Raw genomic sequence first — 14482 nt, forward strand, 5'->3', positions numbered from 1 at the left:
AGTAAGTTGGCTGTACATAATTATAGTTACATATTATCAATGGTTTTGTTTATCTGGTCTGATCTTTCCTTACAGAGATAATGCAAAAATATAAAAAAGGAGGCAAAATATAACACAGAGCAGCTCCAGGCACATATGAAAAAAAAATGTGAGAAAAAAGTAGAAATGCTGGACAGGAGTAAGGAGGCAGCAGTCAAAGCCATCTGCCATTGATCAGTTTGAATAGGATGAGTTAGCCACAAATACCACCAGAATTATGGCGGTTTAAAATGGATTTGGGTTTTCAAATTACCTCTAGAATGAACACATAAAATAATAAAATTCTTTTCCCCTATCTCAAGGCTTTATCTCTTTTTAAAACAAATTAAATGTATATAAATAAAATTAGATGTATACAAAAACAAATTAAGGCAAAAGAGATAGAAAGAGGAGTGTTTGTTGCCCCATATGTGAGTTACTTGGAGACTTGGTGAGGCGCCACCTTTAAACTCTTTCCAGCCAGAAGGAGGACATGACGGGCCAGCTGACAAGCCTGATGAAGCCCTTGAATCTGATCTTCATTCTTAACTTCTATGCTGTCTCCCCAGCCGGGTACAATGCCTGTCGTCACATAGTCTGGCTTCTTTATATGCTTGAGGAAAAAGGATTGAAAATGAAGATCAGAACCCAGCGCATGACAATGGGATCATTTTTTCGGACACAGCCTCCTGCTTCATGGAGCTCTGCCCTTCCTGCCGGAGCACCGACCTCCGAAGCCAGCACAACAGACCCTCCAGGCTGCCCCCAGTTCCTTCCCCTGCCCTTTTGAACTTAACATTGCCTGTTAGTGCTGCCTCTGGATGGCCTGCTAACCTCACCATGCTCTGAGAGTCAAACTGGACTGAAGTAGACTTCAGGTCAAAACAAACAGTGGTTTTCTTTTTCTTCCTCTTCCCAACCCTGTTGGAAGCATATCTGCCTTGCAAAATGCCACCAAACTTTCAATCTGCCAAATAATTAAGAGGAACTTTCATCTTCTTAATACAAAATTAAATTTATGCAAAAGATGGCTTCTCATACCATTGCTCAGTGTATATACAGTCTGTCAAGTGCCCGTAGCCTCTTAGATACACTTTCCTTAGATTTGGAAACCCAACTCAGCATTCGTTTCTTTTTTCCCTCAAGTACATAAAAATTATTTAGAACATATTCATCATTTGTTAAGAATAATAGCCCCTCAACTCAAAGCATTCAAGTCTCATCACTTTCACAGCACAACCTCTACCACTTACTCAAACCCACTGGTAGTACTCAGAAAATACTGCTATCTCACACACAGCGCTTCTTTCAGGCCCAAGGTTTGCGGAGCCCTTCATAATTTATTTATAGCAACTGGACATATGCACAGTTGAACAGAACACAGCAAGGCTACACAGTGGTTTGGGACAGGAAGCTAACAAAGGTCACACTATTCAATGGCAACATCATGTAGCTCTGGAAGGACTGAGGCTGGGGCTCTTTGTGAAGAGTGTCATGCTGGTTTTCCCTGTTCAGAGGGGCTTTCCAGAGGTAAAAGCATTGTCTGGTCTGTTGCAGCTGGGCTCTGGGGGAGCGTCATACTGCCATCCTATGCTCACTGGGTCTTCCCCACACTGTCTGTGTTGTCTTACCTCTACTCTGTGAACCAGTAAAGTCCCTGTAGGCAGAAAGGCTGTTGTGTTGTTAGTACAACTGACTGCAATATCTAAAGTAATATTTTTTTCTAATAAAGATTTCAAGATATTTAGTGAAAAAAAGTAATACATTCACCTATACAGAGATTTCTTTTTCTTTTCTACTAAGGAAAAGAAATGTGACTTTTTTTGTGACTACTACTAAATGCTGGCTCGCTCTCTCTATGATGGCCAGGCCTCAGCCAAGGCAGGAATATACTCTGTCTTGTCAGCCTCTACCACACAAATGGCCACTCTACTTGAGGAGGTATAGCACATGTAATGTGGATTCACTGTAATACAACAACAAAAACAAAAATTGTAAAAGGGAGAAAGCAAGTGGTTTTATGACAAATCTATATTTCTTTCAGCTATTCTTTTTTTGCCTAAATCATTCACAAATCTCCCTTATATTACATTTTGAAAAATGTGGACTGTCTTTACACAGAATTGAAATTTTTAAGAAAAAATGCTCTGAGATAAGATATTATATTTAATTTGCTCTAGGGCCTCACAATTTGGGCTACTCAAACACAGCAGCATTAGAACATGGAAAACCTAAGTGCAGGCTTAATAAAAACATCTATTGGGTTAGTTTCAGGACATCTTCCTTGAACCATCCCAATTTTACAGACATTCTTTCCCCTAAAACAGTTAGAAAATTATACATGTGCAGTTTTATTTTCATGACAGAAACTTATTTAGGAAATTCCACTGCAAAAGTTTACATTTTAAATAAGCTAAGCAGTTGTATGCTGAGAGCCTTACTTTTAAAAATTAATGTTCTAGAACTACAGCATGTTAGAACTTCTTATTTTACAATTTTGAATCATAAGCCAAGCTTTCGAATTATACCTCAAATGGCTCAGAAATCAAAGGTACAAAGACATTACCACTTCTGCAGTTAACCGTTATCTTGGCTGAAAAAAGTAGCAGATAGCAGGCAACACAATACCTTCGGGACAGGATGCGCTGCAGAAACTGCAGCAGGCAAAACTATACTGTGTGAAGTATTTCTTTGTCTCCAGAAAAAGAAATTTCTTCTTTGTTGACCGCTGGACTGCTTGTGTAAGTAGATATGATTACATAGTGAAGAGAAAATTCTATGGCAGCCTATAAACAAAAATAGATGTATTTTAAGTTTACAAAAAAGGAAAAAAATTAATACAGTATTGCACTTGACAGTGTTGTGCTATTAAATCATTATTCTAATCCTTTATCAACTCAAAAAGAAAAAGCCCCCAACAGAAAGGGAAACAGTAGTGTTCTGGGTTTTAGTACAATAGCAGCACAGCGTATTAGCTAATGCTATGTTTACATAAATGTCTGACAATGGAAAGCTCTACTTTAATGGGAAACAAACATAGAGAAACATCTGCTAAGCACTCAGGCTGCAAAAGAACAATTTCTTCTGCAGTACCTTATGAGGCAATGTCCAGGATAACCTCAGAATCTAAGGCGCTGTTTTGATGGCTTTATACTCTTTAAAACTGTTTTCCTTGCAAGAATCATGGACAAATTGCCAGCTGCACTTTCGCCCTCCGTAGGACGACTACTGTGTGTTAAGTTCATGCGTATCAAGGTATTATACTAAAGTTTGTTGCTGTGAATGCTCAAGCCAGATAAAGACCAAACAGCAAAAATGTAGATATAACTCTAAAAACCCAAACACAGGGTCCTAATGTATCCACAATAGGAATTTAGAGCTATCTATCAAATTTCTACCGCATATATTTTCAGATGCAGTAAGTTATCTCCTTGGACTGTAGCCCGTGGCTATTACGTAGTTGGGGACATACAAGGAAGCATGCTCACTGAGGCACCATTTGGGTAGGAAAACTGGGCAACAATCCAAGTATGTCCAAGTGAGAAATATCAACAGAGGACTGGTTAAACATATTCTACTATATCTACACAACAGAAAACTCTGGGGCCATTAAAGAAAGGAAAAAAGTAAGTCATCCATTGATAAAAGAAGAAGTCATAAGATATTGTTAAGAATACACACAGGAAACCCATTAATGTAAAAAGAATTTGTATATATAAGATTGTATTGCCCACAAAATTTTAGGAAATTAATACTCATAATGGTTATCGCTAGAGCATATGATGAAGATGGAGGACGCCTTTTTGATTCTTTCTCTTTCTTTTTTTCTTTCTTTGTTTCTCTTCTTGGCTTTCTTGACATAGGGTCTCACAATGTTGTTCAGGCTGCTCCTGAATTCTCCATGGAGCCCAGGCTAGCCTTGAACTTCCTGGCGATCCTCCTGCCTCAGCCTCCTGAACACTAGGACTGAGTGTACCACCATGCCCAGCTACATTGCATTTTCTTCTATACTATTAGGCCTTTTAAACCATCCTCTTCATTACTATTACAGTGAAGATAACAGTTTAAAAAATCTCCAACAGGTCACAACAGTACAGTAGAGGTTGGCAAACTATAGCTTAAAGGCCAAATCTTTTTTTTTTTTTTTTTTTAAACAGCCCAAGACTTAAGAAAGGGTTTTAGACATTCACAAATGATTGGAAACAAAACAACACAAAACAAGAGAAACAATACTTTGTCACATAAATATTTTTATACAAGTTTCAAATCTTGGTGCCTACAGCTCCCCTCATTTGCCAACGGTTGTTCACAGGAGATTCTGAGCTGCAGTGGTGGCATCCAGCAATGACAGATGGATCCAGCCCACAAAACCTAAAATGCTGACCATCAGGAATCTTAGCAGAAGCTTGCTGCCCCCTGCTCTAGCATGGTACTCGGTGGGTGTCAGGAGGTTCCCAGGCCAGAGGGATCTGGGTCAGAGGGCACAAAGATGCAAATCCAAAGCCCCTCCTCCATCTACTGAGTCAAACTCTGGGGACAAGGCCAGCAACCTGTGCGGCGACAGCCGCAGGACCATCCTCATGCACACCAGGCTTGAGAGCTACTGGCCGACCCTTTTCAGCTGTGAAACCCAATGGAAACAGGAATTGTGGTGAGGACTAGCTGCAAACTCAGGCCCTCCTTCCACTGAGAGGAGAAAAGGCACCGATGTAAGCAAAGTCCAGGGGTCAGAGATTCAGTATCAGAAGTTTCACTTAATTCTGCTCTTCTGTAAATGTGAATGCAGTACCATTGAAGCAAACTCACAGGGGTATTTTGGTACTTTTTATTTTCAGTGGTGGGATCAAATGCAGGCAGAGCCTTGCAACTATTAGCCAAGTGTTCTACCACTGAACTACATCCCCAACCCTACTGGGCTTTGAGTGCTATTTTAGACAATTCCATATAACAGGTAAAAACCCAGGAATATAACTTTATTTCTTTTTTTGTGGGAGTGGGGATTGAATTCATTGCTTTTGCATTGAGCTACATCCCCATTTTCTCTTTAATTAAACGTTTTCTTTTTAAAAAAGCTTTGTTTGGGTTGGCAAGAAAGCTCACGGACTAAAGCACCTGCTTAGGCAAGCTTAAGAAGTTTGATCCTCAGCACCACATGCTGCACCAACCCGGCCCCCAGGGCAGGCTGAATCAGCCAGAGTCTGGGTGGGTGTAGTGGCGTAGGCCTGTAATCCCGGTGCTGGGGAGGCTGAAAATAGGATGATCACTGAGTCCTAGCTGCATAGTGAGACCCTGCAACAACCAAATACATGAAAAAAAAAAAAAAAAAAAAAAAAAGCTTTGTTTCAGAGACAGAATCTTACTATGTTGTTGGTCTCCAACAACTGGGCTCAAGCAAACCTTCTGCCTCTACTTCCCGAGTAGCTCTGGAGTAGATGAAAACCATCACACATTTCTTAGAAAGTTGCTTGATAGAGGCAGATACACATCCCCTGAAGCATGTAAAGTATGTTTCCCTAATAATGTCATCAGCCTCTGGACCGTCAACTGACAGATGCAGGGTGCGGTAGTGTCCAAGATAAAGCAGATATTTGGAAAGCAAAAGCCAGGACTTGTGTCTCAGTCCTACCACTTGTTATTTCTGTAGCCCTGAACAAGTTTCTTCTTTTGAATGTCAGGTGAGAACTAAATGAAATCAGGGATGTGAACATGCTTTGTATTTGGCAGGGATCCAGGGGTCCAACACACAATAGTTCTTCGAGGGAGTAAGACAGGAGGAAAAACTGAGTGTGAACTGCTAGCGCTCCGATTCCCAGCTGAAGACACTGGGAGGCACAGCAAGTGCCGAAGCACAGGGAAGGCAAGTGGAGTCCCCTCCAGAGCACACTGCTCGCAAGGGTATGAGGGAAACTAAGATAACACCCAGAAAATGCAAAAGGCATCATAAAACTGCTGGTACTGCTATTATTCATTATTTTTTTTCCAAAAGTAGGAATGGGTTGACCTAATCCATCCATTCCATTGAGCCAAGCTCCTTTTGTGGACCACACACCTCAGTGAGGTTCAGGCAGAAGTTATGTTGTTGAGTAGTCTGTGGATATGGAATGGAAAATTTGGGAACTTGTAGAATCAAACTATGATTCAGGATCCCTCACTGCATCTGTAGGCAGGACCACTACAAGACACATACAGCATCTCTTCTGAGGAAAGTACATATTATTATGATAAATAGTAACATTAATAGTAATTATGGATCACATTTCATGAATACTTTCTTTGATTAAAAGTTCAATGCCTTTTATTTTTTTAATCTTTTTTTTTTTTCGGAACTGGGGCTCGAACTCATACCCTTGCACTTGCTAGGGAAGCACTTATCCCACTGAACCATCTCCCCAGCCCCCTATTTTATTTTTTAATCATTTATTTAATTATTTGTTACAGGGTCTCACTACGCAGCTCAGACTTGTAGTGATCCTCCTGTCTCAACCTCCCCAGTGCTGGGATTACAGGTGTGCACCACCATGCCCAGCTTTGGTGGCTGGCATGGAGCACCTGGGGTTCTGGGGCTGCATGGCATATGGTACCGGGGATCAAACCTGGGTCCTTGTGCTTGCCAGGCAGGTGTGTAGACAGCCCAGCTATCTCCCCAACCCATCATTTCATTTTGAGACAGGGTCTTGTTAAGGAGCCCAGACTTCCTTCAAATTCATGCATCCTCTTGTCTCAGCCTCCTAAGTGTTGAAATTACAGGGAACTGCTATCACACCAAGCTCTGTACATTAACTTTTATTGACTCTATCAGGTAGACAGGCACCTGCTAACATCACTATTTTATGAGCGAGATACTAAGATTCACAACTCTACTAATCAATAACCAGGCCCTAGGCTCACATCTTCTAAGTCCAAATCTAGGTTGGTGCCTGTCAGTTAAAGTTGCCTCCTAGGGCCAGCAAGATAGAACAGTGGACTACGTGCCTGCTTTGGCAAGCTCAGGGACCAGGGTTCCATCCTGGGTCCTGCATGCCGCACTGGCCCTGCCCTTGGGGAGCACTGAGCCAGCCGAGTCTGGGTGTGGTAGCACACGCTTGAAATCCCATCACTGGGGAGGCTGAAAACAGGAGGATCACTATGAGTCCGAGCTGCCTAGTGAAACCCTGTACCAAATACATGAAAAATAAATAAATGAATAAACAAACAAAATGAAAATGCTGTTCATGAATGTTTGGGGTCAGTACTTAGAATTAAACCCAGGGATCTTGCATATGCAAGCAAATACTCTACTACTGAGCTATATCCCGAGACCTTTTCCAAGAAAATTCTTAGCTGACCTAATTAGGAGTCACTATGGTAATAAAAAGAGCATGAACTTCTGAAGTTACCAAAATTTCTGAGCCCTACTTTCACCATTAAAAGGGAATAATAATGCCTTTTCCATTATAAGGTTGATGTCAACGTTGCTTTACATGTGCAACATACGTGATTCTCTTCAAAAGGATGACTGCTCCTGGTGGTGCACGCCTGTAACAAGGCAGGATAGTGAGTTTAGAGCATAGAGCTCACAGCAAGAGCCTGTCTCAAACAACAACAAACCCAGGACAGAAAGTGAGTGCTCCATAAATGCTTCTTTTCCTTTCCCTTCTGCACTCTTTAGCCCACTTATCTGGAGTCTCTCAAGTCATTCTTTCATTCCGTAATGAATTGCAGTAACTTTCTGCGCTTATCCTACATGGCACCCTCGGGATGCAGGGGATACAGTGGGGAGGCCCAGTCTTTGCTGCTGTGAGCCTCCATTCTGGTGGTGGAAGGGAAACAACAGCCAGTCCACAGATACACTGGATTCACCAGGTGGTGATGCCAGGGTGCACAGCGCTGGACGGCACTAGGAGATGAAGTTCCATTCCTGGTCCTTGCCGGAGCTATGTGCCTTCAAGCAAGAACAGTAATACTGGACACAGACTGACCAAGAGTTTCCTGGTGCCCAGATCTGTGCTGAGCACTTCTCAGATGTTACCCAGTGAGATTCACAGTCTTAGTAATATAAGGAAATTGGCCTTTATTTTCTTAGAGGTCCTGCCAGCTCTGACATTTGTGCCTTTATTCAGCAACACTTGATTGTCATGTTATAACCCAGGTAATGGGATTTTTTTTTTCCAGTACCAGGGATTGAACTCAGGACCTTGCACTTGCAAGGCAGGCGCTTATGCCACTTATGCTATCTCACTGGCCCCTGTAGCATTTGATCAATGTTAGAATTTATAAAGATTTTTTTCAGTGTGGCAGATTATATGAAAGAGAAACTTTATCAGTATTATCAAGTTCAAGTACACAATCATTACAGGGGAAATCTTTGTATTTAAACTTGAAGTATGACATCTTCAGGTCTCTACTAGGATAAGTGGGCAAGGCTTTTAAGACATTCACGTAGGGGCTGGGGAGATAGCTCAGTAGAATAAATGCTTGACTGGCAAGTGCAAAGGCCTGAGTTCAATCCCTGGTTCCGGGAAAAAAAAAAAAAAAAAAAAAAGACATTCACATTTTGGCCAGTGTTGCCAATGTACCTGCTCTGCCCAATGATGGGCTCAATACCCGCCCACCCCCATCAACCACAAAAAAACAAGCACACTTGCACATCACTGATTGGAAAAATTCTAAATATCAGAAACAGGCTCAGCACAACCAATTTGTTGACAGCTATAATTCTGTAGGGTTCTTAGCCATTCCGCTTTCATAAGATACTTTCATATTTGAAATGAAATCTTTTATTTCAATCTGATAAGACTATAAATGTTGTCACAGATAATAAGATAATAAGGTACAATGGCATATTTAGTTCACTAACTACTCATTACAAATCTAAGAAAAATCTAGTGTTTTCACAGGTTAAATGATGAAATGGGCTGAAGTCATGGTACCTTCAGAGAAGAATAGCCCTCCAATTAGCATGGGGAGGGAAAAGGGGGGACTCTCAGCCTTGTTTATTACATTGCAGTTAATGAGTAGCAATTAAAGTTTTCAAAGACAGAGCAAAATTAAAATCCCAGTCTGTACTATATTCAGGGTCATAGAAAGGATGCCTAATACAGAGACAGAGCCCTGTACTAAAGGTCTGTTGAGTTTTCTATATATTTTTTGCTTTCGAAAAGCAGTGTTTTTATCTTATAGCTATATCTAACTTTCAACTTGGCGCTCCTGTCAGCAATATCATTCATTTGGTGCTTGATGACCATCCTCAGAGATCAGTCTGCATCGTCATTTCACAGGACGGACAGTACCCCCTCTTTTTGTAAAGCTATTTGGGGAAACAACATGCAGGTATGTACTAATTGCTGCAAGCGGCAAGTGGACTAATCTGAAGTGTAGGAGACGCCGGTGGGAAATCATCAGAAACCTCAGGGGAGCCCAGAGCAGCAAGGGGCTGCTCGGTACTAATTTGGTCTTGAAAGCAATGATCACAGAGTGTTGTTCTCGTTGATTATCTAACAGGAACCCTATATAGGGTTTTTTGCAGGCAGTAAATCTATACGTTATTTGTTATGAATACTAGAATATTTACTGTCATCAAAAGTAATGATAAGAATTATTTTCGGTGTTACAAAATTCTATCAGAGACTAGTTTGAGCTGAACACTGAAAATTATAGGCAACTGCTTCTTTCGCTCCATGGAGGAGCACGCTGTGAGGCCTGAACGTCTCTTGAAATTGCTATATGTCCTCTGGATCCTGCCACACATTTCTCATATTTTAAATTTGTATTTGGAATGTAAATCTAGGTTGTAGTTTTAAATATTTTCATATTTGGTAATAACACCAATTTCTAAAAGCTGCCTTTTATTTCCCTCTACAGATTAAGTGTGAAAGGTGGGACTGCAGAATTCAAGTCTGCTGGAGGGAGGAGCACATCTTAAATAACTAATGTTGCCGCACACAGCGTGCCCTATACTCAGTGGCCTCTTACTCAGGGTCCATTTTAATTGTTATCTGCGCATGCATTCTATACCACATAATGAAATGCTTCCATTTCACCCACTGAGCCCTGGGCTTTTATGTGCACCTTTACTAATGACCCTTAATTAAGCCGATTTTACCCTTGAAAATGTGAGTTTTCTTTTGGTCAACAAGTATTTTTAAGGGAGAGGTCTGAATGAACTTCCAAAGAAACATTTAAAATGGTTATTATTCTAAGCAGTTGTAAAACTAAACCAAGTACATTTGTACTCAAGTGTGGGCTACCAACACCTATATTTTTCATTGTACATTTCCAGGGAAGCACTTTCACCCTGCAGTGGGCCATCAATCCTCAGTTACGTTACATTTCAAAAGGATCAAATATCTCAGTAGAAAACAACACAATAAAGTAGCTTGGAGCTGCTTTACACTAGCTAACAATGTCAACCAGAGATAATATGTAATTTAAAAGACACTGTGTAAAATGTCTTAGTGGATATATTTTTTCATAATGATCAGCAAATGCCAAAGTCTAGAAACAAAACTATTATTTATAGCATATTAACATCTAATTGATTTTACAAATGGAGGCAATTATTTTGGATGAAAGGAGGAATGCTTGCCAGATTTAAATGATTTATGATTACCAAGAGAGAAAATGTTTTGTTAATTCATTTTTAAATATGGCTCTTACACTCATTGACAATTTTAATTTTAAACCAAATGATTTGCTTAAATAATATATTAACTCCCCCCAAGGCAACTTATTTTGTGATAACCGTCTGATATATTTTTACTGTTTAGAAATGTTGCTTTCTGAAGTAGGCTCCGAAGGGACTGTACCCCAGGAATACATTTTCAAAGTGTTGATTGGGAACCACAGAAAGATCACACTTCATGAACTCCAACCAATTATGCAGAGTAGGAATGCTGGCTCTTATGCTTCCTGCGCTTCCTGCTTCAAATCTAGAGAACGCTGCAAATGCATGTATGCCGTAGATTTCTTGACCTACAATGCTGACTGTCTGCTTAAAAGATTTCATAGCTTGTGCAAATGTTGCAAAAGAAAAATTAAATAGTCTGCATCTCTCAGTATTCTTTCTCTGATTTTTACTAAAATATACAATATTTCAAAATTGAGAGAGTGACGTTCCTTCCCATTTCAAGGCAACTACAGAGTGGAAGAGATAAGAAAATAAGAAATAACCTGTAGGTTTGTTGGAGAAAAAAAGTAAAAACTAAAAAATAAAACACATAACAAGGGAATGCCCCAGGCTGCAGCAGACATTGGACAAGGCTGAAGGACAAGGCCCCTTGAAACTAAAACAAAAGCAAATTCATTCGCTTGACAGATGTTGATTACATCAAAGCAACAAGGAACTCCCCTAAATCCCAATTTTTTAAGAACAATATTGTCTGACAATTGACACACTAAGGACTAAGTTAAGCTTTTTAACCAATCATAATAAACATTATTAAATCTGTTTCCAAAGAGTTTCAGCTCCATTAAAGACTGTTCTAGTGTGTTTTTAGCTGTGGGCTTCTCCAAACAGTGGTTTATTCATTCCCATGGACATGTCTGGGAAGCCAAGCTGGGCATGCCATCAGCCCCTTCCTTCCAGGGGTTAACTGCTCTGGCTGCCAAATAAAATACAGAGTGAGCCATGTAATTATGGAGACAGTCAAAGGGCAGGCTCTATTTTGAAATCTATTTGCACAGACAAGGTCTTCCAATTGAACTTACAGGAAACAAGCTGGTAAAGAGCCTCCTTTTCCCCAGATGCTTTCCACACTTCTGCTCCAGCTCAGGAAATCATGGATATGGACACCATACACCACTGCTTCCTGGATTTCAAGCTAAAATGCCATTACAGAGAGAGGAGTAGATCTGTTTCACAAACCTACAAGAACCATTTTGGGGCTTAACTGACAGCACTTGGAAACTGCCTTTGGAAGATAAAGCTACAATGTTTATTAAACATTTCTAAAGAGTATACAGGCCCAGTTGGTAAGCAGGTGTTGGAAACAACCATTTTCTTTAATGCTCAAAATAAAGCACGTAAGTTGAGTGGAACATATGCCGGCACAGATAGTTGTCTGAAGTAAAGATTCTACTTGACAGTCAACAGTATTGTCCTTGTAGTTATTTATAGCTAAGACTACTACACTAGTCAGAAATAAAAAAGGAATGTGTAATGTATTTAGGTTATAAAAAAAGCTATGGTTGGGGCTGGTGAGATGGCTCAGTGGTCTAAAGCACCTACTTAGAACGAGCTTAGCAAAGCACAGGGACCGCGGTTCAATCCCCCAGCACCACATGCCAGCCAGCCCCGCCCCCTGGTGGGCTGAGCTGGCCACACACACACACACACAAATAAATAAATTAATTAATTAAAAAAAAAAGCTATGGTTTACTTCTATGACGAAGTAATATTCTAATTGCTTAATATTCTATGTTGGCAATTTCTATGAGGATGCATCATTTGAATATCAAAATAGGGTTGGCAACGAGTAATAAAACTACGTGACCAAATGGAGGGGAGACAGACACTAGCCTGTGGGCTTCAGAGCTCATCATGAAGTCATAATCCAAAGCCAGGGAGTCCTGGTTCTGGAAAAGAAGAACTGGAAAGTCAGTCATAAGATCACAGGCAAGGGAAGGAAGGGTGGTGGCCTCGGGGATCCCTCTTCCCATAATAATAACATTCAAGAATGGTGCCAGGTCAGAGCAAAACATGACCTTCCCCAAGGCTCCATCAGGAAGTTGGCGCCACGCTACATCCCTCCTCCTTTCAAAAAATTTATCAACAGCAAGTGATAGAGAAATCAATGACGAGCTCAGACATGCTGTAGGAGAATGCTTCATTTTATTTCTTTACAAAAGCTGAATTTAACTATTTGTGATTAGTCATTAATGTACACTGCCAGAACCCAAGGATCCATGGATATTTAAAAAGATACATTCTCCTCTTCTTGGAGATATAAATATACCCCAAACTATTCTAGAAACACAGAGCACTAAGCCTTCCTACTTAATAATGTGGACTCACGTTTGTGGGCCTAGGAACCAAACTTTTATGGCAGCCCCACTGTATGTGGGGGAAGACTACCAAAGGTTACAGTAAAGATTCAAAGTATAAAACTAAAAGCAGATCTCTTGGTGGACCAGTGGATGTTACACAGAAATGACTTAGTTATACAAGGAGAGAAGACTGTTGTAAAAATTTTTCTTCATTTAAGATAAAAAATACGTACTTCAACATTTAAACCTAAATTTATCTTTACAATAAGAAAATATTCAAGTTATAGTGAAACACAGTAGTAAACGCTTAGCATATCCCATTGTCTCTCAGCTAAAGTTTAGGGGAAAAAAAAGCAGCTTTTTAGCACTTCAACAATACATATACTCAGGCAACTTCTTGGACAAAGAAATATTGTATCCTTCTAAGAGAAATAAAGGAGCTGTTTATTAGAGCTGTGGTTAAAATGTAATAATTCATTCCAGTTGAGCCCTGTGAAAAATGTCATCAAAATATCATTTTCTTTGCCAGATTTTCTGGATGCCGTAATATAATTTAAATACCAAATAAAAGACAACCTCTGACCAGAGTAGCAGCACAACCCCAAAATGAACCAAAACCCAATGTTCTGTCAAAGTAACAGGGAAGGATTTCACACAGCCCTGATACTTAGGGAGTACACACTCCTAGCTTAGCGTGGAACATCTGGCAAATTTCAACTTTCCGAAGTTTCAAAAGAAACACTCCTGTTACTTCACACACTTAAGATTTAAGAAGAAGAAAATAGAACAAAATTTTATTAACGCACACAAATAGGAACCAGAAAGAGCAATTTCACAGAAATCACATATAGAACTCAATTTTAAAGCACATCCATGTAAAAATATGTGTTTTTTTCCTTAAAGCTAATACAGTAAATCCTTTAATTCTTTAAAAAAATCTAGTGTATAAATACTGTCATGTAAAATATTATTCAAAGTGGTTTTTCTTATGTATTTGATACAGGGTCTCACTACACAGCTCAGACTTGTAGTGATGCTTCTGTTTTCAGCCTCCCCAGCATGGGATTACAGGTGTGCAGCATCATGCCCTGACTCGGTGGCCAGCTCAGTGCACCCAGGAAGTGGGGCCAGCACAGCATGTGTGCCAGGGATTGAACCCAGGTCCCTGCACTTACCTTAGCAGGTGCTTAGTCTGTTGATCTATCTCATTGGCCCTAGTGTTACTTACTTTGGATTAAAATACTGCACAGAATATATGGGGATTGGGGGCCAGGGCGATGGCTCAGTAGAATAAGCGCTTGCCTGGCAAGCACAAGGGCCTGAGTTCAATTCCTGGTTCTGGAAAAAAAAAAAAAAACAAAAACAAAAAGAAAAAAACCCCAACACAACCCAGAATACATGGGGACTTATAGCTTATGATGATCAAAGACATGGCTACGTAATATTTTCAATTATATTATAGCATTTGAAAATAGCATAATTTAGCCTTCTTTTTTTTTTT

At 40.1% G+C, this 14482-nt stretch overlaps 1 protein-coding gene across 3 annotated transcripts in view; it reads right to left on the bottom strand.

Annotated features, from left to right (window-relative positions):
* Positions 1 to 14482, bottom strand: part of Metap1d (methionyl aminopeptidase type 1D, mitochondrial) — a 109605-nt gene that overhangs the window by 15988 nt on the left and 79135 nt on the right. Inside the window, exons 2-3 of one of the 3 annotated variants that reach the window (XM_023719109.1) lie at positions 2647 to 2804; positions 482 to 631 (exon numbers count right to left, since the gene is read on the bottom strand). In XM_023719109.1, coding sequence (XP_023574877.1) covers positions 482 to 631; positions 2647 to 2804 — 308 coding nt within the window. Of the gene's footprint in view, positions 1 to 458; positions 632 to 857; positions 938 to 2646; positions 2805 to 14482 lie in introns of those variants that run through there. The other 2 variants (XM_023719110.1, XM_023719111.1) reach the window with 2 other exon arrangements.

This window comes from Octodon degus, unplaced genomic scaffold (assembly GCF_000260255.1).
Source record: "Octodon degus isolate 3935 unplaced genomic scaffold, OctDeg1.0 scaffold00065, whole genome shotgun sequence".
Taxonomy (NCBI): Eukaryota; Metazoa; Chordata; class Mammalia; order Rodentia; family Octodontidae; genus Octodon; species Octodon degus.